The 25,294-nt window shown below is 56.8% G+C and overlaps 1 protein-coding gene across 2 annotated transcripts; it reads left to right on the top strand.

The window, feature by feature from the left end:
• The first annotated feature begins 798 nt into the window (after positions 1-798).
• On the top strand, positions 799-25,294 carry TUB (TUB bipartite transcription factor). 2 transcript variants are annotated; one of them, XM_057749737.1, is made up of 12 exons: positions 799-1,038; positions 10,022-10,073; positions 10,543-10,705; positions 13,603-13,752; positions 14,941-15,108; positions 16,124-16,245; positions 16,657-16,854; positions 17,128-17,240; positions 18,104-18,221; positions 19,527-19,625; positions 19,850-20,021; positions 20,514-25,294. In XM_057749737.1, the coding sequence occupies exons 1-12, from the start codon at positions 1,001-1,003 to the stop codon at positions 20,645-20,647; spliced, it is 1,527 nt and encodes a 508-aa protein (XP_057605720.1). In that variant the 5' UTR covers positions 799-1,000; the 3' UTR covers positions 20,648-25,294. The 2 variants fall into 2 exon arrangements, with proteins under 2 accessions (XP_057605720.1, XP_057605721.1); XM_057749738.1 differs by lacking the exon at positions 13,603-13,752.

Raw genomic sequence — 25,294 nt, 5'->3', positions numbered from 1 at the left:
AGCCTTCCAGAGGCTTTAAATTCTCTGGGAAGCAGAAACAACTACTTGCCTCTCAAGGCTGTTGGGGAGATGAAGTAATATAAATTAACAAGGGCTGGGCATGCAATACAATACAGTAAATGTTATCCTTGTCTTGACTGCTCTAGCTTAGAGGGGACGAACTCCTCCGCAATAAGGAAACACCTCTTTTACTAAAACCGAAGAAAGAAGGTTCCCCAGGGGGGCATGTGAGAACTGGAGGCGGCAGGGAGGGGGGAGGGCCAGCCTCTATGCTTCGGACCTGAAAGTTCCCCAGGACCTCTTTCGGTCTTTTTTGGCACCATTCCCTTCCTGTGCAACTGGATCCCACCCCCTACTTATCCCCCCTCCCCCCCTCCCCCATTTGAGCAGCGGGTTCCCATCCCTTAGTGGAGATAGGTAGGCCAGGTAGGTAGGCAGGTGTTAGAATTTTCCCCGTTTCACAGAGGGAGAAACTGAGGCTTGAGGTCGCAGACCCGCCCAGCGACAGCGCGTATTCACCCAAAGTGGGCGCAGGCGCGGTCATGTGTACGGAGCCTGGGGACCCGCGCTTTCGGGGAGGGGGGCGGGGGCGTTTGGGACGCCGGAGCCGGCCTGGGGGTGGGGTCTCCGCCGGGGGCGGGGCGGGGCGAGGGAGGAGGGGGCGGGCCGCCGCCGCCGCCGCGGTGAGCTCGGGCCGCGGGCGCGGGCCGCAGCCCCTCTGGCGGCGCCGGGTGGTGCGGACGGCCTCTCCCGCCCCCGCGCGCGCGCACGCCGCGGCGGCCCCGCGCACTCCGCCGCTTCGCCCATCGCCCGGCGCAGGCAGCCGCTCGCCGAGCCCGAGGCCGGGGCCCTGGCGTGCAGCGCGGGCCTCGGCGGGGCCCAGCGCCCCGGCCCGGGAGGATGCGGCCCTGGGCGGCCCGGGAGCTGAGCAGGGCCCCCGCGCCGGCCCCCGCGGGCCCCGGCCTCCCGAGCCGCAGCTGCCGCCCCGCCCCCGAGAGACATGACTTCCAAGCCGCATTCCGACTGGATTCCCTACAGGTACGCGGGCGCTGGCCCCTATCTTCTCTTCCACTCGGGGGCGCGGGCCTGGCCCACCACCCTCCAACGCCGAGGGCTTGGGGCAGGCTCGAGGGTGCAGGACCGGGATACCCACCACCCCGCACTCGGAGCGCAGGGCTGGCAGGGGCTTAGGGCAGCTGTACTCTCCCCATCAGGCCCAACCCTGGGGGCGCAGGTTGGAGGCGCTGGGCCTTCCTGCCCCAACTTTGGGGGCCCCAGTGGACTGAACTCGCCTGCTGTGCTCCCCCCGCTTATCCGCCAGGATTGCTGAAAGAGGCCAGTGCTCCGGGCCTGTGTGGGCCTTGTTGGGGCAGGCAGCACCATGTGGTCGCCTGGGGAGGGAGTGAACCGTGCTGAGCCCCCGCCTAGGCCCAGCACGCCGGTCACATGCCAGTATAGCAGCGCACACACACCCATACATCTGCAGGCATGCACCCATAAGACGTCCATAGGACCAAAGATGCTCCTGCTGGTTGGTTCACACACTCAGAGCATGAATTCCTGGAGACAGTCATTCTGAACCTTAAAGCACAGGCTGCTTTTATATACATGCACCATGTATTGCTGCACACACAGACACAGAGTCTCTGGCTCACACAGGTACACTCCTGCCTATCTGTGCACATACACATCCTGTATTTGGGGGAATACCTGCCTCTCACTGCCCACACACAAGTACCACTCATATCTTTCAGAGATTCAGAAATCTACTTGCTAACTGGTTTATACCTGAACACACACCAACTCACAATACATGAGAATTGCCTTCACATGCCCAAGAGCACCTAGGAACCCAGGCACATTCAGGGACGTGTGACCACCCTGTGTTCCCTGACACTGTGGTCTGTCCCAAGGACAGCTGGGCTTTCCCGCCTGTGTGGAGGTCGGGGTGGGGGAGGGGGGGTCTCTGAGGCTTGCACAGGTGGAGGCCTTTCCCCTTCCTCTCCACTCCATTGTCTTCATTACCACTGGAAAAGAGCTCATCTCCATGGCAGCACCAGATCCTTGGCCACCCATTGGCTCCTTGGTTGCCATGGGCTGTGGGGCTATCTCCATTCGTCCCCTGAGACGCATGTGTGTAAAAGGGGTGCCTGCTGCTAAGGTCCACTATGTTCCTGCTGGCCCAGGTACACATGTTTGTGGCTGGTAGGCACAGACTCTCCAGACCTGTCTTGTAACACAGTCTACTCTCAAAGGGACCTGATTCCAGTCACTGATAGAAAATAATTCTGCCAGAGCTCTGCTATGAGTCTGTCCAGACAGCATCCAAAATGGAAACCAGCTGAAACCGCCTGAGGCTTGTTAAAAGCAGATCCTTCTACAAACAAGCACCTGTCACTGCCCTGAGGATTCAGCGTTTCTCTTGAGAATTGCCATGGTCTCTAATCTCAGCTCCTTTGGGGGCTTCAGGGCTTTCCAGGTTAGAATTTGTGGGTGCCCCTCCCACCAACACACATGTGTACACACACAGGTCAAGCCAGGGTTTCCTGCAGACGTATGCAATCACACCTCAGAGTCTCACATAGACCAGGAGATTCTCCCATGAGGGGACTGGGGCTGTGCTGACTCAGGAGGGCTGTCACCCTGCTCAGGGCATCCCGACTGGTGACACAAGTACTTTTTGGAGCGTCCTGGCCTTCTTGACACATGTGGGTGAAGGATCTTCTAGAAGACAGGGCAGCCACACAAAGGATCATTAACCTTTTCTAACCACCCAGCAGAGGTGTGTGGGCAGCGCTTGTGGGCTAAGAGGCCTCTGGTGCTGTGGAAGTACCTAAACAGGGGTGCTTATGGCAGGGTGGTGGCCACAGACTAACTTAGGAGGAAGGGAGGGAAGGGGCAGCACCTGGGGCTGAGAGATGATGGTGTGTTTAGGGTCCCGCAGGCTGGGGGCCAGACCAGATCATAGTTCAAGGAAGCCTTTCCCAGGAGCCAAGGACCAAAGCAGTTTGTAGAGTACACAGGTCTTAGAGAATGTCTGCCTCAAACTGGGGAGGCTTAAGCCTGCCTCTGGGAAAGAGGGCCCTGGGCAGGTGGAGTTGTCTCTGGAAAATGGCTCTGTCCTCCAGTGAGTGCCCAGGCACTGGCATCCTGCAGAGAGTGATTTGGCACTTGCCCCAGCCAGGGCCAACCACCCCATCCCCTCATTCCATTCTTGAGCCCACACACTCCATCTGGAGCACAGAATCCTGCCACCCCGAAGCCCAACCCCAAGGAGCAGCTTGGCACCCTTGTGGCCCTGCTCTGTTCACTGTCCCATTGCTCTGCCACCCTCCCTTCTTGCTCTGTGGCAGGGAGGGTAGGTGTCTAACTGGGGGCAGGCTGTAGTCAGAAGTTGACAGACTCTGTCCTGCCTTGCTGGGGTCTTTCTGAGCCTGTACTGAGCCTGGGAAAGCACTGGACTTAGGTAGACTCCCAGAATGGGGAGATCTGGCTGAGAGGAGGAGATGCAAATTGCCTTTTGCACTAATGGGGCTGCTGATTGCAGTCAAAGCCGCATGCCTGCCTGATGGCAGAGAAAACTGGGGCAGAAGACAGCAAGGCAGTGCACTTGCTGACGAGGGGGATGGGTACGTGTGCACTTGCTTTGGTGTGAGGTTTCCCTCATGTCACAGCATGTCACAACTGGAATGTGTCATTTGGCTTGGGGACCAGAGGTCGGTCGATATCTCGTTAGCTCTCCTGGTGGGGGTTCTGCTCCCTTTGTGGTGGTTGCCCCTGCATCCCCTGGGCCTGGCTCATTTTCTTTGAAGCAGTGACAGCTGGTGATAATCTTCTTAAGGGTAATTGTGACTCAGTTTATAAGGATCATGGATTAATCTCACATTCCGACTTAGAAGGGAGCCTTTTAGTTTATAAAGTGTAACAATTGGAGTAACTCTTTGCTTTTTTTTCTGTTATTATTACTACTGATTTCTATTTCTGCCATTTTCTCTTCACCTGTGTTCTTGAGGAGTATTAACTATCCCTGGTTCATGATTTTACAACTTTTTATGGGTTGTAGGTGGAGCACTGAGAGTCAGGAAGGCCTGCTGCCCACAGGTGTATTGGAGGGTGGGAGTGATGGCCAGCTCTGTCCTCAGTGCTCTGTCTGCACGGTCCTGTGGCCATTGCCAGGTGTCTCCCTCACCAGGCCGTGAACTCCTGGAGAGCAGGGACTGCATCTGGAGAGCAACCTGTGTGCCTGGCATGACCCAGCGTGGACACGATGCCCACTACTTTGATTCAAAGTGGAGGTAGATTTTAGGACTTCCTGGCTTTCCTAGCCCCACACCTGAGGGCTTCAGTACTCACCCCTCAAAATGGGGCTTCCTGAGTGCTGCTGGAAAAGTGCTGCAGGAAGGACCCTCACAAGCTGTCCAGTTCTCTGTGTGAATGCTTCTTATAGCATCCCTGCGAATCGCCTCCCTTCAGATGGATGAGACCATTAGAAAATTCTCCCTTGGGGTGAGCCTAACCCGTCTCTGGGTTTCCCCTCCTCTTGGTCCTTGTTAAGGACCTGGTACCTCCTCCTGGTACATCTCACTCTGCTTACGGAATGGAATGACTACTCATTAAACAAGACTCCGACTCTCTCAGTTCTTCCTCTGGGAGGAGCCTCAGAGGTGCCCAGACTCTGGCCCACTGCTTCACCTCTGGCAACAGGAAGGAAGAGCAGAACCTCTGCTCCTAGTTCCACAGGGAGTCTCTCTTCTCTCTACCCCAAGCGTCTCTGGGAAGTCTTCTTGCTGCTGCCTGGGGTGGAAGGAGCAGGATGCACAAGGTTGACGGATGATTCAGGGAGCAGGGACCCTGCGCATGCCCTCAGACTGGTCTCTGCCCTCCTCCAGCACAGGGCCTGGGGCTGCAGGCAGGGTCCTGGGTGTGGCCTGTCCAGCACCGAGCAGAGCGAGGCTGTTATTTCCTCACTCTGGACCCCTGCTCCCATCGTTGCCCTCCAGCCCTCACCATGGGATGGCTTTGGTACTGGTCAATCACCTTGAGGCCTCTGTAAACAAAACCAGAAAGTCTTTCATCAGGCTGGTGTCAAGCCCCATCTCCTCCATTCTGCCTGTCTAGGAAGACCTGGGTTTGGGGGCCCACCTGTAAGACTTGACCACTTACTGTTAGGTTTCCAGGGTCTTCTGAATTCATACTCTTCTTAGTGAGCAGTTAGTATCTCTTCTACTTTGTAAGAAGTCACCTGTAAGTCTGCTGAGAGGCCTGCCCTGTGTCAGGTCGTCAATAAGCTCGCTAACCAAGAGAAGCATGATGCTAGAAACCTCCTATGATGATGCCTGACCCATTGTTGCCAAAACCTTTGTCCATCTGACTGGCCTAACACACCACTTACATGGCTCTGTCTTGGCCACGTGGTATTGTCGCCGGTCTCTGCAGCTCCATGCAGAAGCCTGGCTGTACTGTCCTCCTGTCTTTTCTGATAGGCCCGAGGACACGTGCCCTGACTTGTTGGCACGTCTGGCCTTGCTCCTAATGGTCACGTCCCTTCTAGTTATTGAGTTGACCCCTTCCACAGTCTTATCTGGGGCCACACTGATCTGCACGCTGTAATTCCTTCCCCCATCTGAACAGAGGCTGTGTTTGCATGCTTCCAGCCTTAGAGCAACTCCCCAGTTTCTTTTTTGTTCTTTAGAGATCACCAGCTCTGGCTCCTGGTCTCTCTTTGCATGGCTGAGCATTAAAATCACCTAGTCACTTGCTTTAAAAAAGAAAGTATGAGGTGGAGGATTGCTTCTGGCATCATCCCCAGCAAGGCTGAATTACCAAGTGAGGGCTGAGTGCCCCCAGCAGTTTGCATTCACCTAGTACATTTGGGAGCCAGTGGCTGGAATGGAGACGCCTCATCTTGGGAGGCTGGAACTCCTGTGAGCAATGTGGTCCTCTCCCTTCTGGAGCAGCCCCCCATTTGCACCCCCACTGTGTTTTCTGCAATGTTCCAGTTAGCCAGTAGGCTACAGAAGCCACAGAGCTAGACGTGCTGGCGGGGAGGGGAGAGGGTCTGGCACTGGGCACAGAGGTTGCAGCCAGGCATGCTGGGTGGTCTTTCCTCCCCTGACAGCCCACTTCCCTGATAGCCTGAGTGCAGCAGGGGCAGGTTCCCCTGACTGATGGGGAGGAAGGAGGGCAGAGGGTGGGGAGCGGGCATGGAGAGTGGGTCTGCCCTGAGGTTGGCCTGGTGGATTAGCTGGAGCATGGAGGTGGGGTCTAAGAAGAGAGGGGGACCCGGCTTCCTAACCACGTTGGCCAAGTCTGGCTTTTCCAGCCCATGGGAGAAATGTCCCTGACTCTTTTGTTGTCACATGGTTCACTCTTCAGATATCTGTTGGGTGCCTAAGAAGAAGCACGGAGATGTGGAGGGGCTGTCTCCTGGGAGGTGAGGGGGCCACTTGGTTGGCCTTGGGCAGAGCAAATGGACAGGTGGACAGAGCAGACCAGGTTTCTCTGGCTTTCATGAGCCGGTGGCCGGTGCTTCCTTGGGCCTCCCTGGTCTGGCCCTTAGCAAGAGGTAACTGTCGTAAAGGAGCTGCCGGTTCAGCTGGAAGACCCATCCATCAGTGCCCTCTCTCCTGTCTGAGTCTCCTGGCGGGGCTGCAGCTGGCAGCCTGGGCTTGGCAGTGGTTCCATAATTGGAGCCCAAGTCATTAAAAAGCCATCACTGTCTCCTCTTATGGTTATCGTTTAGTGCTGTCTAGAACAGTGCCATCAGAAAGAGGCAGGCCTGGGAGTGTCCTGAGGGAGGAAGATGCCCGGGAAAGGTTCTGTAGTGGGAGATGGGAAGGCAGGGCCATCTGGTGGACAGGAGGGGAGGGGGACTGTGCCTGCTGCGGAGGTGAGAGGAGCTTCGGTTCTGCTCTCCCTGGAGACGGCCATCATTGTTGTCATTGTTCAGCTGTGTGCAGGCGATTCTTTATTATTCACCAGGGACAGAAGTTGTGTGCTCTGGATACACTGTTGTCAGGCTTGCCAGTGCTGGGTGACTATGGTCCCCCTGGTGCCTCTGCAGCTCTCCTGCAAATGCCGTGCTGTACCAGGAGCCTGCTGTCTTGCACGTGGTGCTGCCCACTTGGGGAGCCGCCTCGTTTAGCTGGATTTATTGTTGGCCCTCCTGGCTGGGTCTTGCTCAGCCAGGCATGTTCTTATTCACCAAGCACGTGCGTGCTGCTTCTCCCCGGCTGCCACCCCCAGCCCTGCATCCTCCACTCCTGCAGTGTGCCTGGTGGGGAGGGAGGAGGTGGATGGCTTTCCAGGCACGTCTAGGGTATCTGAGTTTCTGGAATCTCTTCAGAAGCCTTGCCCTTGTGTTCATCCATCTTTCTTTGAAGGCCAGTGACTAAGTCCATTCTACCTGTAATCGTACCTGGCGACCACTGTTACTAAAACCTGCAGCTCTTTGTCATTCTTCCCCTTCAGGAAATGGAGGTGAGGATAGGAAGAGGCAGTGATGCTTTCATGGAACTGTGTGGAAAGTCCACGGCAGTGGAACAGTGGCCTGTGGTAGGAGGACAGCCTCCCTGCATGGATGAGGACATGAGGGGCGCACTGGGCGGGGAGGCCACACTGGCTGGAACCATTTTGGTCAGTCGAGCAGCCACGGTGACCCGCAGTTTGGAGGTGGCATTGCTGATGTGAGCTTACGTCTCAGCAGGATATCGCCCTTTCATATTAGGTGTCAGCAGCTTTCGTGGTGTCAGCACCATGGAAAGAGTTGTCTGTGTCCTGCACAGCCAAACCCAGGGCCATGGATGACCCAGATGACGGGCCCCGCCCCGCCCCGTGAGAGTGCAGTGGCTCGCGTCACCCCAGCAGCCAGGAAGCAGTCTCTCCTGCTGGCAGGAAGGGGAGCCAGCACTGCCTTGTGGAGGTGACATGAGCTCCTGTGGCCAGGCCACCAGCACATGCCTGAGATGGCAGGCTGCCCTGTGTATGCCCAGGCACAGAGCTTGGCAAGCAGGGCACAGGTGGATTTCGGGCCCCGTTGCTCCTCTCGGCCAGGTGGCACACAGAGCCAGACTGCAGTTGTCACCCATGTTCTGGAAGACCACAGTGGACAGTGGTGTTTGCACACTGACCCTTTGAAGATGTTTTGCCTTTGCATTCTCCAGCCAGGCCATTGACTGGAGGTGGAGAGACAGGAGGAAGAGTTGTAGCCTCTCAGACCTGGCATCCTGCTCCCCCTGGTGCCCTCCTCCAGCCTGTGGTGCGGCCTTCTGTGCTGGGACAGTCACCACCCAGCCAGCTGGGATTTTTCAGAGCTATTCCCTGTCCCCTGGGCCTGGCATTGCCTTCAGGAGGCCACGTGCAACTGTGCGCTCTTAGGCAGGTGGGCTTTTTAGGTAGACTGAGGCCTTGACTAGAAGCGTGTCTGCTGAGTCATGTGTGCTCCTGTGCCTGGCAGCTGAGGGTTTGGTGAATGAGGCTGTTGTGTGCATGGCCCCAGATCACAGTTGGAGCTCCTCTTGCGTGTAGAGCAGCCCGTGGGTGTTTAAAGTCCTTCGCAGATGTCAAGTAGGTAGGACAGGTGCTAGTTCAAAAATATGCAGTCTTGCATATTTTGGTTGTGCCTGTTAGGTTGTGGCCAGGGAGGTGGTGAAGCCAGAGGTGGGTGGTGGGCCATCTGCAATCTGTGGACTTCCTGTCACCCTCCGACTGGCTCCCCCAGCACAGGTAGTTTGCATGAGCTGAAAGGACATTTCAGGTCAATGATTGTTCCAGCTGGAAAGGGCTACTGCTGTTAGGAGGAGGTTGAAATGCTTCGCCTTGTCTTCAGGGTGATGTGACCTCATCTTTTCCCCTTACATGCGTATTGTATTCGGCTGCACACAAGCACACGCACCTCCTACACGGGTGTCTGCATGATGTATATTCAGGTGTGTGCTTACACATGTAGATGCCCTCACACAGTTGGACATCTCCCAGTGTGTGCACTCACACCTGAGAGATTCCTGCAGCCTCACACAAACCCAACACACTTGGACATACTTGTGCAGGCACCCACACAAGGTTTGGTTCAGGGGCAGGCTCCGGAATAACCGGGCCAGGGCCACCTGGGGGTTCCGAGAGCTCAGATCCTCAGGCTCCAACCCCACCCCATGCAGCTGTCCTGACCTTGGCATTATAGATTTGGGCCTAGGTCTCATGCATGTGTCTTAGCTAGAAAGGAAGCTAAGTGGTTGGAGCTCCCTACTTGTGCTCTGCCTTCCTTGGGGACAGGGCCGGTCTGTGTGAGATGATGCTGCCCGTCCCAAGACCTTAGTTAGGGCCTCAAGGATTTGATGCCCTGCAGCCGCCTGCAGTGTGTGCCCAGGGACAGGCCTGTGGCCGGTTCCTGGGCTGTGCGTTGTTGTGCTGTGTCTGCCCTGCACACATCTGCACCCAGCCCTAGCCGTGCCCCGAGAGACTGGTTGGTGTCTGTTTCACTCTTCCAAATGAGGGGACCTCAGTGCTCTTTAAGTGGGGGAAGGGGTGGCAGTGTCAGCATCTCCACTGTACCACCTGGGGAGCCAGGAGTTTGCCTGGAACAGACAGGGAGAGAGTCTGCCCCAGAAAGCCCAGGCGCCACCGGAAAGGATGGAAAGTGGAGGGGTGGAGCTGGGGGCACAGGCCCTTGGGTCTGAAGCCTGGTCTTGGGCCTGGCTTGTGCCTGATGCCTCTGGATCTGTCAGGCCTGGCCCTCCTCATGGGCCCAAGGGGAATGTCTCCTTGTATGTTTACCGGGGCAGGGCAGACTGGGAAGTCTTGGGCAGCAGGCATCCCAGCAGGAGATAAGTCCCCAAAGTGGCAAAAAAATGGCTCGTCTTTATGTCCCGAGCTGGTTCCCAGATGGTAGCGTCACCCTCCCTCCCCTTCCCGTGCCCAGCAGCCATGACAGGAGGGGTTTAGGACCCAGACGTGCGGGGGGTGGGCTCCAGGCTGTCCCGGCTCTGCGTGGGCAGGCCCTGAATACCGCTCTCTCCCTCTGCAGTGTCTTAGATGATGAGGGCAGCAACCTGAGGCAGCAGAAGCTTGACCGGCAGGTGAGTGAGGCTGGAGCAGGTGGAAGGGCAGTCGGCGGGCGCCATCCTGGCCAGAGCCTGGAGTCTGAGTTGGGGTCTCCAAGGGCAGCGGGGAGGGCTGTCCTCCTTCCCCTGGGGTGATCCTGTCTGGTGGGGAGAGGGGTCCCTCCCAGGAGAAGAGAGGCAAGCTCTCTCCTTTACCAGCTTGGCATTAGTGCTGTCTTGCACCCGGGGCTTCTGCCAGCCGGCGCTTGGGTGACTGCAGTTGGACGTCTGTGCTGTGGGCTGACACGTGCCTGCTTCCCCTGGACCCCAGGTCTTGGGGCACCAAGAATAGAGGCCTGAGTGGGTTGCGGACCGCACTTGACCTCTAGAACCGAGCTGAGCAAGCAGGGCCCTCTCCAGTCCCAGTTTGGGCACCTTCCCTCGGGTGAGGTGGTAGGCCCTCTCGGGGCCCGCCGACCCCTGTGCCTGTCGGCTGCCTCTGCAGCGGGCCCTGCTGGAGCAGAAGCAGAAGAAGAAGCGCCAGGAGCCCCTGATGGTGCAGGCCAACGCCGACGGGCGGCCCCGGAGCCGGCGGGCCCGGCAGTCGGAGGAGCAGGCCCCCCTGGTGGAGTCCTACCTCAGCAGCAGCGGCAGCACCGGCTACCAAGGTACACCCCGCCCTTGGGACAGCCTGGGGGGGCCCCTGCACTGCGGCTTTAGGCCCCAGCACTGCTCTGGGGAGCCCCTCAGGGACTTCCTGCTAAGCTGGGTGGGCGAGGGGCTCATCCTGTCGGGGGTGCCCAGGCCGCGTATGGCTCCCAGCGCAGGTGGGAGCTGAGTGGGGCAGGTAGAGGGAGGCTGGGACCTGGAGCCTCCAGCTCCTGAGTCAGGTGCGCGGGCCAGCAGGTACAGCTTTATGGACCTGGGAGTTCAAAAGTCCAGGTTTCTGATCTGAAGCATTTCACTGAGAGCAGGCGGCACCTCCTGGGAGCAGAACAGTCTGATCCCTGCCAGCATTCTGCCTCCTGAGAGGAGTCCATCTCCACTTCTTGTTCGCCCAGTGCCCCTTGTGACAGACCCCTGTTGCCTGCCCTCCCTGGGCTCCCCGCATCCTCAGTGTGCCTGGCTGCTGGCCTGTGGGTCCCTGCGTGGCGCCATGGCGACCAGCTGCCTCCAGCTCCCATCTGTGTACACTCTGGTTCTCAGCAGCGTCCCCTGGGCAGGGAATCCTCTGCAGCTCATCCTGGGGGCCGGAACGGGGGTGGCTCCATTACATCCCAGTGCTCAGGACCCTCCTTCCTGCTTAGGACCGCAGGCCGGGCAGAGGCTTGTCCTCTCAGCCTGAAAGGAGGACTCAGACTCAGTCCCTGCTGCCCCCTGCTGGTGTCAGCAATCACAATGGCTGCTCCATCAACTAGAGGCTATAAGAAGGTTGCAGGCACCTGGCTTTTGCAGTTGGAAGGGACCGCAGTGCTCCCCTCTTTCTGTGGCTTCCTCAGGGTGGGGAGCCTCCAGCCACTTCAGACTACGGGTAGTTGCCCCACCTTGGGGCTCCTTCACAGTCAGGCCCCTGTGTGTGCTTCAGTTCAGCCCCTGGCGCTGCAGCTGCTGTGTCTGTGCTCCACCCGAGAGGCCCTTCAGAGGAGGGGGACAGTCTCTGGGAGGCAGCCCCAGCTGCTCCACGCAGAACTGGCCCCCGGCCCCACCCTCACCTGGCAGCCTTCTCCACAGGCTGCATCTGTGGTGGTGGCTGTGTCTTGGCGGAGAAGGCCCCCGCTGTTCTGGGTCCGGCGGAGCCCGGTCTGCACCCGGTAGAGCCCGGCATCACCGTCCCGGCTCTGCCAAGCCTGGCACCTGGCCGTCCGAGGCTGTCCACTGGAGGGGAGCCTGCTCCTGGGACTTCGGGCCCTGCCCGTTCGTGCCAGGGCCAACATCTTGAGGCTGTGAGAGAGTCTGGCAGGTCACAGCTGTGCAGTCACTTTGGCGGGTGTTTCTTGAGCACCGACGGTGTGCCGGCCAGGACCAGGCCCACAGAAAGACTGCAGCCTGTCTAAGAAAGTGCATGGCCAACGTCAGAAGACAGAGCTGGCTCACTTGTCCTCTGCTTGCTTGTCCCCGTGAGCGAGTCACTTGTCCTCTCTGGGTAGATTTCCTGCCCTGTAAAGTGAGGAAAATTCTGTCTCAGGGCTTTGAAAGCTGAAGCAGCCACGGTGTGTTCTGAGATCCAGTCCGCTGAATGCTGCCCCTCGCCGAGACTCCAGAGCAGGCTGGGTGCGGGCAGCTCCTCCGGGCCCAGGCGTCCCCAGCTCCCGGGAGGCGGCTCACCCCGCTGGCTGACCTAGGATTCGGGTTTCCAGGGGCCGGTCCTGCCCCCTGCGGCCTCCACTGCCTCCTGCTCTGCCCTCTGCTGGCTCTTGCTGTTACTTGCAAGGGGATCATTCCCAGAGGAAGATGAGGGAGTTTGACACAAATCAGAACTGACAGTTTATCTCAGTAAAGAGCTTTTGACCTACTGGCTGTGCTCATTCATGTTATATATTTTCCCATTTCTTAAATATTTATCGAGGGCATATTTGTGTCAGGCTCTGGATTAGAGGCTGGAGGTCCAGGGTGAGCACAGTTGGATGTGGTTTCTGTTCTCTCGTGGGCCTTAAGGTCCAGGAGGGGAGAGAGAATGAAACAGGGTGTCATAGCTGTGCTTTGCAGAAAGAAGCCAGGCCTGGTGCATGAATGGCATAGAGCCTGATCCCAGACTAGTGGCCAGAGAAGGGCATCCCTGAGGAGGTGGTGTCTGAGCTGGAATCTGCAGGATGAGTGGGAGTTGGTGGGAGCGGAGGCAATAGTAGTGAGGGCAGTGCGGGTAGTGAGACGGTGAGAGCAAGTCCCTGTAGCAGGAGGGAGTCCAGGATGTACAAGGCACTGAAAGAGCCTGGTGTGCCTGGGACTTGAGGTGCCTGGGAGGCGAGGAGTGTGCAGTCAGGCCAAGGGGAAGGCCAGACTTGCAGGGGGTTGTTGGTCGTCATTTTAAGAGCAATGAGGAACCACTCAAGGACTTGGAGCAGATTGGGGTTCTGATGCGTGGAGAGCGTGGAGATGCCCAGCGGTGTCCCTTCCGAAACCTCCCTGTCGGCGTGCAGCTCCTGGTGTCCGTTATTCTCCTGCCTCGGGCTTGTCCCATGAGGCCAGCGCAGCTCCCTGGGGTGCTGGCCCTCGTGGTGGTCTCTTCCAGGGGCTGCAGCCTTTTCTGTCTTCATCCTCCATCTTCGGTGACCCACATTCTCGCAGACACTCTCCCCCCTCCTCCCAGACTGCTCTGCTTTTTGGTTGGCCGTGGTGCAGGCCGGGCTGTTGACTTTATCATCCTGCAGTGGTCGGGGCGGAGGTGCTGCCTCCTTCCCGCGCAGCCTGCCCTGTGCGCCTTTGCCTGGTAGAGATGACGGCACAGAGGCCCTGGCGGGGCTTGGGCCGTGGTGGGGGAGCTGGGATGTGTGCTGGAGCTCTGGTCTCACCTTGTGCCCATTTCTCTCTCTCGCCCTCTCTCTGTCTTGGGTTTTCTCCTGAGCAGTTCAAGAGGCCGACTCGCTTGCCAGCGTGCCGCTGGGAGCTGCCCGGCCCACAGCACCAGCCTCAGCCAAGAGAACCAAGGCGGCGGCTGCCGCCGCGGCGGGGGACCAGGGCGGGGCCTCTAGGAAGGAGAAGAAGGGGAAGCACAAAGGTTGGCTTGCCTTCACTGCCGCCCTCCTCAGGAGGCCTGGCCCCCGCTGTGCGGTTGGTGGGAGGCTTATCCTCCAGACGTGGGGGTGAGGGGGTGGGTGAGGGCCCAAAATGGCACTCAGGGCCGCCCCCGCTCCCCAGCTGGCTCACAGGCCTCCTCTGGCTCCTGCAGCACCCAGGCTGGCCTGTGGGTGGGGCAGGCCTGTCATGCTGCCAGGAAGGGACGCCCAGATCCCCAGCTGGCCTGAGCACCTCTGCCTCCACCCTGACCAGGACCCTTCCTCCAGGGGGGCTCACTGTCTCTCGGCAGCCCGACCCTGCCTTGGACAGTGCTCAGTCGTCATGCGGGCTTCCTCAGCTCTTCTCTAGTCCCAATCCCACCCTCTGGGCCCACAGGCCAGTCTGTTCCCTCTGCTCCTCTCTCTCCAGAAAAGATCCCCAGCAATAGAGGACAGTTACAGTGGCCCCTGCCCTGAGTCCTGTCTCTGCTGGCTAGACACCCTGTCTCCTCAACCATTGCACATGGGAGTGGCTCCCAGGCCTCTGGGTCGTGGTTGGACGGTGCTGTGTCAGGGTCTGCAGGCTCGTGAAGCTGACCGCAGCATCTTGGGCACAGCCCAGATGTGGGGGTCAGGCCTTGCTTCTGGTCCTGACGCTGTGGCAACTTGGGCAGGAGGGTTGATGGGAGATGGGAGCCTCCTCCATTTGGGAAGGCACGTGTATGCCAACCTGTCTTTTTCGAGGGGCCCTGTGTGTTTTAGTGATGCGTGTGAGTCTGTGTGCGCGTCTGTGAGGGAGAGAAGATCAGCACTGACGCCGTGGAGCTGGCTGCATCCGTGCCGAGTGGTGGCCTCGCTGTGTCGGACCCAGCCTTGTTCTCCCTCTCGTGCTTTTCACTGTGCAGTTGGTTTTGGAGCTGGCTGCTGGCTGCCTAGAGATGTGAGGCGTTTCAGTCCTACCCTCAGCAGCAGAGTTGGGGAAACAGCGGAAGAAACAGAGCCCACGCCCCTTCCCAGCTCACCCATCCTAAGAGGCTGACAGCAGTCATTCATTTTTTAAAAGTTGGTTTTGCAAATAAAGTTTTCAGAGGGTGCCCCATCCTTCCCTCACCCTCTTCCTGGATGCCTGAGAATCCAGGCTTCCCCCACCCCCAGCCCGGACGGGACTCAGGAGTATCCACGGCCCGCAGGCACCGGCGGCCCAGCAGCACTGGCAGAAGACAAGTCCGAGGCCCAAGGCCCCGTGCAGATCCTGACTGTGGGCCAGTCAGACCACGCCCGGGATGCGGGGGAGACGGCCGCTGGTGGGGGCACACGGCCCAGCGGGCAGGACATTCGTGCCACGATGCAGAGGAAGGGTGAGCTCCGTGGGGGTCCAGGACACCCCCAAAGGTCAGCCACAGGTTCTCTGATGCACCCTTCTTGGGGAGCATGGCCTTCCTGTGTCTATTCTAGCCCCTCCCAGGCCCTGGTTGGGGGCACACTTGGAGACCAATGAGAAACTTGGACAGGGGCCCCTGAAAAGGTTAAGGGAAAGAAGTGTGAACAGAGGTAACCAGCCAGCCCATAGCCCGGCCCTGTCTCTCTCTATCCCCATCTCCTGCCCCCAGGGTGGCCCAGGTTTGGGGATAGATATCCTTTCCCTTTGGTTCCTTTGAAAAAGCTCCTTCTTGCAGAATGTTCCCCCTCTGTCTGCTGAGCTGGGGGAGCAGGGCCAGGAGGCTGAGATGCAAGGCAGATCCTCCAGGGAAACCTGCTGCCCACATAGTTTCCCACCATGAGCTCTGCCCCAGGGAGGTGGTGGAGGGAAGCCCTGCAGTGCACACATTCCAAGAAATCTCATTAGGGACAGCTTCCTGGAGAAAGGACTGCTGAGGCAGCTTGAGGTGAGGGAAGAAGGTGGGAGAAGCATGTAGACGGGTGGCCTGGGTAGGTTTCGGAGAGGAGTTGGTGGGCCCCATGCATCAGGCTGAGTAAGGAGTTGGGACTTTCCCGAGATATCATGGCCTATGCCAGCCAAGGCCTCTAGTAGGCCTGAGGCCAGAAATGGAGGCTCCCAGCGCAGGGCCAGCTCAACTCAGGCCTGGCTGCCCAGGAGATGGGGCACCCTGAGTGCTAGAGAGGGAGGGTGTGATGGCTGAAGCTGGGAGGGGTGCTGCGCCTGGGGATAGTGACCAGCCCCAGCTCACGTATGCACTGGGGAGAGAGGGGGTGTCCTTGTGTGCATCTGGATGTTATGTGTGGGAGTGTGTCGACGCACGTGTGTACCCGCAGCTCTGCATGTGTGTGTCCGTGTGTGGAGGGGTGACTCAGCCTGTAAACGGGTGTGCCTGTGTGACCACGCACCCCTTCCCGCTCCCCTTCCTGGCACAGGCGTCTCCAGCAGCATGAGCTTCGAAGAGGAAGAGGAGGATGAAGACGAGAACAGCTCTAGCTCCTCCCAGCTAAACAGCAACACCCGCCCCAGCTCCGCTACAAGCAGGAAGTCCATCAGGGTGAGTGAGGAAGTTCCTGCTCAGCAGGAGGGCGGATGGCAGCATCACCCAGGTGGGAGGGGAACCAAGGTGAAGTGGAGAGTTGGCTTTCCTGGGCCAGGGGTTGGGCCCAAGTGCCTATCAAGAGCTCCTCTGGCCCGGGCTCTTCTGTCCTTCCACGCTCTTCAGCCAGGCTGGAGTTGGACAGGATGGCCTCTGAGAACCTGCCCGTGTCCTCCATTCCCACCCCAGGGACTGCTGAGGTGAGGGAAGGGCTAGGAAGCTAGCTGCTGGCCTCAGGGCCAGGATAGCCGGGTCCACATCCTAGGGCACATCTCCTGCCACCACCACACGGGGGCAGTTTTGGATCCCAGACCACCCATTCCAGCTGCTCAGGGTCCCTATGGCTCAGGCCCCTCCTCTCCTCCACAGGAGGCAGCCTCAGCCCCCAGCCCCACAGCCCCAGAGCCGTCGGTGGATGTTGAGGTCCAGGATCTTGAGGAGTTTGCCCTGAGGCCAGCGCCCCAAGGGATCACCATCAAGTGCCGCATCACGCGGGACAAGAAGGGCATGGACCGGGGCATGTACCCCACCTACTTTCTGCACCTGGACCGCGAGGACGGGAGGAAGGTGAGGTTGGCCCGGACGTGCAGTTTCACCTGGTGGGCTTGAGGTGCCGGGGGCTGGAATGGGACTGGAAGCCTCAGCTCCAGCACTGACCTGCCGGTTCCCACAAAGAGACAGAAGCCTCTGTGCCTGGTCAGTGCATAGGTGCGCACACATGTATGTTCAAGAGCTGAAGCAAGGGAGTCACTCGAGTGAGCGCGGGTATGTGAATGGTACCCGTGACGGTATGTGGACCGGAGGCTGGGCCTGGAACTTGACCTTGCTCCACTCCCCAAGGTGTTCCTCCTGGCGGGAAGGAAGAGAAAGAAGAGTAAAACTTCCAATTACCTCATCTCTGTGGACCCAACGGACTTGTCTCGAGGAGGGGACAGCTACATCGGGAAACTGCGGTACCAGCACTCCCCCAGGAGGCCGGCAGGGGTGGGGCAGGCTCTGTAGAGGGCATCTCTTGTCCCTGAAGGAGATCCAGGCTAGGGGTCGGATCCTCTCCCAAGGTTCTCTCTGTCCATCAGATCAATCATAGGCCCAGATCTGTGCCAGCCTAGAGCCAGATTTGAAGACGGGCCTCACCTTGCCCTAACTTTCTCCCAGGCAGAGGGGATGCAGGCCCGCTAAGAGGGACAGATCAAACCCCAGCACGTCAGTGATGACGTAGGCCACCGTGGAGGAGCTGCTTGGCCCCATGGTCAGTGCCATAGGGGCAGGGCTTAAAGTGAGCCCTTGAGGGAAGAGAAAGCAACGTTAGGGTGGGGGAAGGCTCTGAGGTAGGCCTCAGGTGAGGGAGGGTATGTGAGGAAGAGTGCCAGATTTGGGAGCATAAATCAGGCTTAGAGGTCAGGAGCTAAAGCTGGAGATGGGGCTGGACCAAAACTCACAGGCTGAACGGGACAGAGTAGACTGTCTCCACCGTCCGTGGGGTGCTGAGTCCCCTCTGCAGTCTTGCCAGATGCCACTCTGGTGGCTCACCTTCCATGAGGGAAGCCACTCCTGTGCCTCCAGGGAGACTTTCTATGGAACTCAGATTTCCCTAAACTGAACTGAGATGCTCTTTGATTAAACTCAGAGTCTAAGTCGAGGCCTTCTGTCCATGAAGTGCCTTCAAACATGGGGATTCCGTGAGCAGTGTGCCCGCAGGTCTGCTCCTGGTTCAGCCCCGAATGCTTTGCAGGCTCCACATAGGACAGCCTCTGAGTTGCTCCCTGCCCTGGGGCAGAGGGTGCATGACCCTGTACTGATCGTGCCTGTCCTTCAGGTCCAACCTCATGGGCACTAAGTTCACCGTTTATGACAATGGAGTCAACCCTCAGAAAGCATCATCCTCTACTTTGGAAAGTGGGACCTTGCGTCAGGAGCTGGCTGCTGTATGCTACGTGAGTCGTGGGCTCCTGGGTCTCTGGTCTCCAAGTTAGACATGACACTTGGGACTCTCTACCCGTCTATGGCCTATTCCATCTAGCTTTATGGGCAGACAAGGAGGCACAGTGGAGTGGCCTCTGCCTGGGACAGAACACAGCTGGCCGTCTGCCTGGCAAGTTCTGGGAACTAGGCCTGGCTCTATGCAGCCGAGCCTGGATGCCTCCTGGAACGGAGGAGACAGGAGGCCTGGGTTCTTGCTGGTGCAGCCCTTCAATCCCCCCTCCGGTACTCAGGTCCTGAATGGACTATAACGCCCTTTGCACCATCATCTCATTGACTAATCAACCTAAGAGCTCGATCCTGTCTTCTTTATTATAGAGATGAGGAAACTGAAGATCAGAGGTTGGGTCACTTGCTAATGTCACACAGCTCACAGATGACCAAACTGGAATATAAACACGGGATTTCTCCATCTCATTTCAAAATGAGGGACTGGTGCCCTCAGCCTGGGGATCCATAGCTGTTTTGTGTGACCCAGTGGCGCCACCTGCTGGTCAGCTTTGGGGAGGCAGTCTGAATGTCCTCAGACGCGGAGCCCCAGGTGCTGTCTGAGGCGCGGAGGAGATAATGCTGTGAACAGAGAGGCACACGTAGACCCTCGTGGGGCCTGGACCCCTAGTGGGGGGAGATGAGCTGTACAACAGCCACATAAGAAAAACAGACATGACCTGATAGATGTGAGAAGGGAAAAATAAAGTAGGGAAGAGGGCCGTGAATGCCCTTTTAGGAAGAATGGCAGGGAGGGCCTTGCTGAGGGAGTGCTGAGGTAAAGGTCAGAAGGAAGTGAGAGCCAGCTGAGCAGGCGTCGGGGAGAACACAGAGCACGCACAAACCCTGGGTGCCTGGCGTGGGGGGACAGCAAGGAGGGCAGCGTGAACGCAGGGGAGGGTGAGTTCAGGTGAAGAGAGGCGGGTAATGGGGCCACAGTACGTGAGGGCTTGCAGGTCGAGGTGAGACCGTCCGCTTTTGCAGGATTAGAAATGGAGTATGATGGAGAGTGGGGAGTCAAGTATGACTCCAAGTAGTCTGAGCAGATGGTAGAATTGAGATGCCATGAACTGGAGCAAGGAGGGCTGTAAGAGAAGCTCGTTTGGGCAGAGTGGAGGTTCAGGAGCCCCGTTCTGGACGTGATACATTTAGAGATGCCTGCTAGACTCCCGGGTGGTGCAAGCTAGTTCATCTTTATTCCCGCCTCCCAGTCTCTCCAGCAGGTGAGTCCTCAGATGGCCAGTGTTGAGTTCTTTGTATCTATTTCCTAGGAGACAAATGTTTTAGGTTTCAAGGGGCCGCGGAAGATGAGTGTGATTGTCCCAGGCATGACCATGGTTCACGAGAGAGTCTCTATCCGGCCCCGCAACGTGAGTCTTCCCCCCCCATCCCACCCGCTTTCCCCGTCATCCCAGCCTCTGCATGAGCTTCTAAGGACAGGACTCCAGCTGGTGTGTATGTGTGGAGGAGACACGGTGTGAGAAGCCCTGGAAGTCTAGAGAAATCTAAGGGCTCCCACCCCTGGGGCAGATCCCTCTTTGGTCTGGTCATGGTGCCAAGGTCTGGCCTGGCTCAGCTGAGGCTGTCCTCCCAGGAGCATGAGACGCTGCTAGCACGCTGGCAGAATAAGAACACGGAGAGTATCATCGAGCTGCAAAACAAGACGCCTGTCTGGAACGACGACACGCAGTCCTACGTACTCAACTTCCATGGGCGCGTCACTCAGGCCTCCGTGAAGAACTTCCAGATTATCCACGGCAATGACCGTGAGTGTTTCTGCCCTGACTCAGTACTGTCCACATGATACTGGGGCCCTTAGCTCAGGGTCAGCTCACCTAGCCCTGCCGGTAGTAGAGGTCAGAGTTTAAGGACGTAGATTATACAGCTTAGATTAGATGTAAAGAACTTTCTAACCATCATGACCAGGAGGTCCTGGAAGAACCTCCTCTGGAGCCCTGACCCCAGATTCTGTTCACTCAGCAGAGTCTCATGTGTGGGAACACCCTTTCAATGGACTCTCTCTTCTTCCCTGTCTCCTGGTGTTCGTATGCATCTTTCTCCTTTGCTGTCTGTTCCATCTCTCCTGCCGCTTCTCCCAACTGGCCTGTGTTTTACCGCCTTTGGGATTCTCTTGGCACCTCTGCTTCTCACCTTCTCTTCCCTATCGTGATCTGGATGTCTGTCTGTCCTTCCCCATCTCCACCATCCCTGCTCTGCCCTTCTCTTCTGTCTCTGTCCACGCTCGTGCCTGGCTCCAGCGGACTACATCGTGATGCAGTTTGGCCGCGTAGCAGAGGACGTGTTCACCATGGATTACAACTACCCGTTGTGTGCGCTGCAGGCCTTTGCCATTGCCCTGTCCAGCTTCGACAGCAAGCTGGCCTGCGAGTAGAGGCCGCCTCTTGCCCTCTGGGGTTGCCCAGCCTGGAGTGGAGCTGCCTGCCTGCCTGTGGAGACAGTCCTGCTGACCCCCTGTACATAGGCCTCCTGCCAGGTCTGTGGGCTCCTGGGCCCAGCCATCCAGGAACTGGCTCCTCTGCCTCCGTTGCTGAGGCAGAGGAGTGGGGGGTCTGAGGGACCAGTGTGAATTGTTTCTGTGCCCCAAGATCAACACACACCCCCACTCTTGGGTTCGTATCCTGCTGCAATCACGTCTGCCAAGCTGAGCAGCCTCTTCAGCCGAGGAGGCAGGCGGAGGTGTAGAGGGACAGGAAGCACAATCCAGGGCTGCTGTGGCCCAACAGTCCACTCAGCCCAGGAGTCAGATGACAGCAGGGCCCCAACCGTGAGGGCCACAGTGAGTGTGTGTGTGTGAAGAGTGTGAGAGTGTTAGGGCACATCAGCTTTGTGTTAGCAGAGGGCTGGGCAGCCGAGCCTGGCCCTTACACCTACAGAAAGTCCGCCAGCTTCACGAGGCCTCAGCTGGACCTGGGAGGAGTTATGGGGGTGGGGAAAGGTGAGGGGCAGGACCTTGACAGGGTTGTAGGGGCCTGGCTGTGGTTGGGGGAATTGGCTGGTGGCCTAGGGTTTGAGCTTATTTGATTTCTCTAGGATTTCTCTGTGCGCGCAGAGGCAGCAGGAGGCAGGCCCCCAGGGCCAGATGTCTTAGAGGATGGGGCCTGCAGAATACAGGCTCAGCATATAGGCGGTGCATGGGACAGGTCTATCCTGGAGCCCTGTCAGCTGCCCCAGGAGCTCTCTGCTGAGTAGCCCCTGCACAAACCCCATGAAATCCCAGGACTGTGGCCCCAGACTGCACACAGGTAGGCGTGCCTGGGGCTCCTGCCTGTGCTTCAGCTCCCACTGCAGTCAGCCTAGGCTGTGGTTGCTGAGGGCTTGTATGTGGTTCTTCTTAGCTGGGAAGGGGACAGGGTGAAGAGAACAGGAAATATTTTAGAACAAGAAATCAGAGGTGGCAGGACCCTTAGAGATCATCTAGAAAATAGGACTTGCCCTGGGTCACCTGGCTAGTTAGGGGCAGAGTGTGGATTTTAGCTCCCTTGACTTCCTTGTTCTCACCAGCCCCCAAGAAACTGCTCTCTCTGGCCTTCCTGAGGCCCAGTTCACATGCCCATGCGCCTGATTTCAGAGACTTAGAAATGTCAAGAGGTGGTGAAATTGAAACCATTTCAGTGGGAAATCGGGCAGTTCCCTGCTCAGTGCTGTCTGAATTTTTGCACGTCCATCTGATCAGGACTGGCCTGGGTCTGGCTCCTCCCCGAGGGCAGGCCTTAGCAAGGCTGCTGCCCATTTTCCTAAGTGTGACACTGACAGGTGGGCTGTTAGTGTTCCAGGGCTGGGCCTGCTCCTCTGCCCTTCTCCTTGGATGGCACCATCTACTCTGGAGATGGGGAAGCGTGCATGTTTGTCGCTCACCCTGACAGGGGCTGCTGCCCAGATGGAGATGAGCATCGGTGAGAAGCAAGAGCTGTTCCTCAATTCCGAGCAGACATGTGCTTGGAAAGGCTACATAGAAGCTGGTTTTTTAAAAAGTAAAAATCATACTTTAAACACGTGAGCAAGGCTCTGAGGTGAAGGAATTGTTCTGACTGCAGTGGAATTAGCGTACTGTCATTTCCTGGTAATCTGGGTTTTCCCATGTTGAGTGCTTAAAGCAAGGCATTCTTGTTCTAGCAGGGATCTGCCCACACCTGGGGCACAGGTCTCTGTGAGAGGCCCCTCCAGTCATCCAGGCTTTAACATGGTCTAGTTTCTAGACAGCTCTTGACTTGGAACCATCTTGAGGGCACTAGAACTTTCTGTACTGCAGCTGGTCCACTTCCCAGTGAAATACTGTTGTGCTGTCCTCCTTTCCGTAGTCCCAGTTTGGCTCTTCCTTTCTTGACTTTGAGAAGAGAGACATGCTGACATTTAGAATGACGGAAACTAGATGATCTCTAAAGTCTAGTCAAGCTGTTTCTCTGGGTCAGTGATTTTAAGGTAGAATAGGTTGATTCTGGATCCTCGTGAGAGGGGGGATCCTGGTGGCAGAGTGGAAAATTCATCAGAAGCACAGTGGAGCACTCGTCCCCTGCTTTCTCCTCTAGTACACAGGGGAGGGGGTTGATGGGTGTTTTGGTAGGGCCAGGAATGTGGCCTGAGAGTTCCAGCCTAGGCAGAGAAAAGGGTAGCTCAGCAACAAAACTCTCTGTTGGGTACTGAGTGCCAAGCAAGAGCACTCGAGTCACCTGCTCAAGACCCCAGCCTCGCAAGGTCTGTTCTTAAGACCCCATCCTTGGTGATGCTGGTTTTCCTTGACCACCGGCCTCACAGCCATGGCCCAAAGACTCATAAAGCTGCCAGGGCCCCTGGAGATCACTTGGGCTCAGCTTCTCCCACAGCAAGAGTTCTTACCCTTCATACCCCCTACCCAGATGGTCCTTGGTTGGGCAGGGAACTTGGTGATGGAATGATCAATCCCTAAGGGTGTTGGGTAGCTGGGACCTTAGGCAGCTCCTCTGTAACTGCTCCTAGCTCTAACTCCTCCTGGGGCCACACCCCAAAACTCTATGCTCTCTGCCCCCAAACAGTTCTACAGAGCAGTGAAGTTCACTTCCCTAACTCTTCTCCAATTCTGGCTTTTCTTTCCTTCTGGCTCCAAGGTGCTCTGTGTCTGTCTGTGTGTCTCTGTGTCTCTGTGTGTATTTGGGGCAAAGGGCAATGTGTGAACAATCACTTGAGGTTTCCTATTATGATCGTATTTCTGTGGATGACTAGGAAAGGAATAAGGATGTAGTTATGATCACCCATGGATTTTGTTCATTCATTTCATGCTCTTTGATCAAAATGTATACTTGGGAAAGTACCAACTCTTTCTCCCAAGGCTGTGATTGGGAAGACACCATCCAAAAAAGTTTAGTTCTTCAGTTCCCACTTTGTATTACCTGAGGAAATTGGTGTGTTGTATGCATGCTTTTGGGTGAATTTGAACTTATTCTAGTTGAATGTGCCTTAAAAATCATGACACTAATTCAGAAGGAGCAGGTAAGGTCCTGACCCATGCTGAGGACAGGTGTTAGAAGCCAGGGAGTGTGAGAATCACAGGCTGGAAGAGACCCTTCGGGGCCCGCCTCCTTCAGTGACAAGAAGGGCAACAAAACTGTAGAAGTAGACATCTTTCTTTGCTCTGGAAATAGTGTGGCATTTACCTCTAAATGAATTTACCGTATATTTAGGGGCAGTTCTGAATTTAACAAGCCACAGTGATGATTTCAAACTAAGATGCCCGTGCTTTCCTTACAGTGAGGGGAGAGGCTGGGCTGGCCCTGTCCACAGCTCTGTTATGCAAGCACAAATTCCATCTCCTAGATGGAGTCCCTGGCTTTCCCTTCCTCCAGTAACACTGGCCTTCCCTCTCTATAGTTCCTCACCCCAGCTGAGATACCCCTGTGACCTCAGGATGCCAGGTGGTCCTCAGAGCACACTTTTCCAGATAGCCGAATGAGTCTGCTTTCTTCTGGTGCCCAGCACTGAATGGAGCCTGACTCCCCTGCACTCAGGGCCCAGTGTTGGGACCCTACACTGCCGTGGGCCCTGGTTTGTAGAACTGTAGCAGCCCCCAGGAACAGGCCAAAGGATGGGCTCTTGTTTGAGTACAGTGGGCACCTGTCTGCCATACCTCCAGTTTGCAATTTTCTGTCATCTCAGGATAAGGGGGGAAAGGTACAGCAGAAGCATGGGACAGGTTTGGTTTCTGAATTTTCCAACCAAGTTGAGAGGCAAGTGGGTCTTACAGAAAGCACTACTGCACTTAGTAACCATGCGGTTTTGAGCAAACCACGTGATTTTTCTAGGTCTGTTTTCTCACCTATAAAATGAGGAGGTTGGACTGTCATAGCTTGCAGTAGGATTCAGGGTGAATGGAAGTTGATCCTCACTTTCATCACTTTCTAGCTCATCACCGTGCCTTTTTTCTTTCCTAAGAAAGACGCCACACCCCTTTCCTCTTCTGTTCTATTGTCCCTGCCCCTTCCCTGTCAAGGTCCAGGCAGAGCTGGAGATGAGGCCAAGATCCAGGATTTCCTAGAGAGTAACAGAGTGGCTTAGCAAGGGAAGCCCAACTCTGGCCTCTTTAATCCTGCATTTGGTGACTGAGGGGACTTAGGATGGTGACACTTCTCTTGCTGGGAGCACACATATAGCCAGTTTTCATAACGCCTAGAATGTCTATGTCTATTTGCACAAGATTGTCTTTTCCTATTTGAGTGGTCAGACATTTTATTTTTGTTCAAAATTATCGAGTTTTAGACAAACTTGCAAAACTGTGCTTTTATTAAGTGACTTTTTGAATAAACTCTTTGGTATTCTGGAGCAAATGTATTTATTTATTGGTATGTGCAATGACAAAGTTGGTATTTTCCCATGTTGACATTATGTATGTTGTAGAACTTAGTGTTTGTCTAAGTACAGACCATATATCAACAAATTAAACTTGAACTGTTTCAACACTGCTGTGCACTTTTTTCCCCATATAAAAGGAAAAACGTTTCTTACCTAAAAAGTTTTTTCTACATCATTCATTCCTTCTTTTCTAAGAGCC

This window comes from Hippopotamus amphibius, chromosome 9, assembly GCF_030028045.1.
Source record: "Hippopotamus amphibius kiboko isolate mHipAmp2 chromosome 9, mHipAmp2.hap2, whole genome shotgun sequence".
Lineage (NCBI taxonomy): Eukaryota > Metazoa > Chordata > Mammalia > Artiodactyla > Hippopotamidae > Hippopotamus > Hippopotamus amphibius.
Note: the sequence above shows the minus strand (reverse complement) of the source record. Positions and strands in the feature narration are given on the sequence as shown.

Bases quoted from the DNA above. Each gene is read 5' to 3' on its own strand.
- TUB (XM_057749737.1), top strand. From the start codon at position 1,001: ATGACTTCCAAGCCGCATTCCGACTGGATTCCCTACAG. The intron at 10,074-10,542 runs GTGAGTGAGGCT...CTGCCTCTGCAG, and splicing joins AGCAGAAGCTTGACCGGCAG to CGGGCCCTGCTGGAGCAGAA. The intron at 10,706-13,602 runs GTACACCCCGCC...TCTCCTGAGCAG, and splicing joins CGGCAGCACCGGCTACCAAG to TTCAAGAGGCCGACTCGCTT.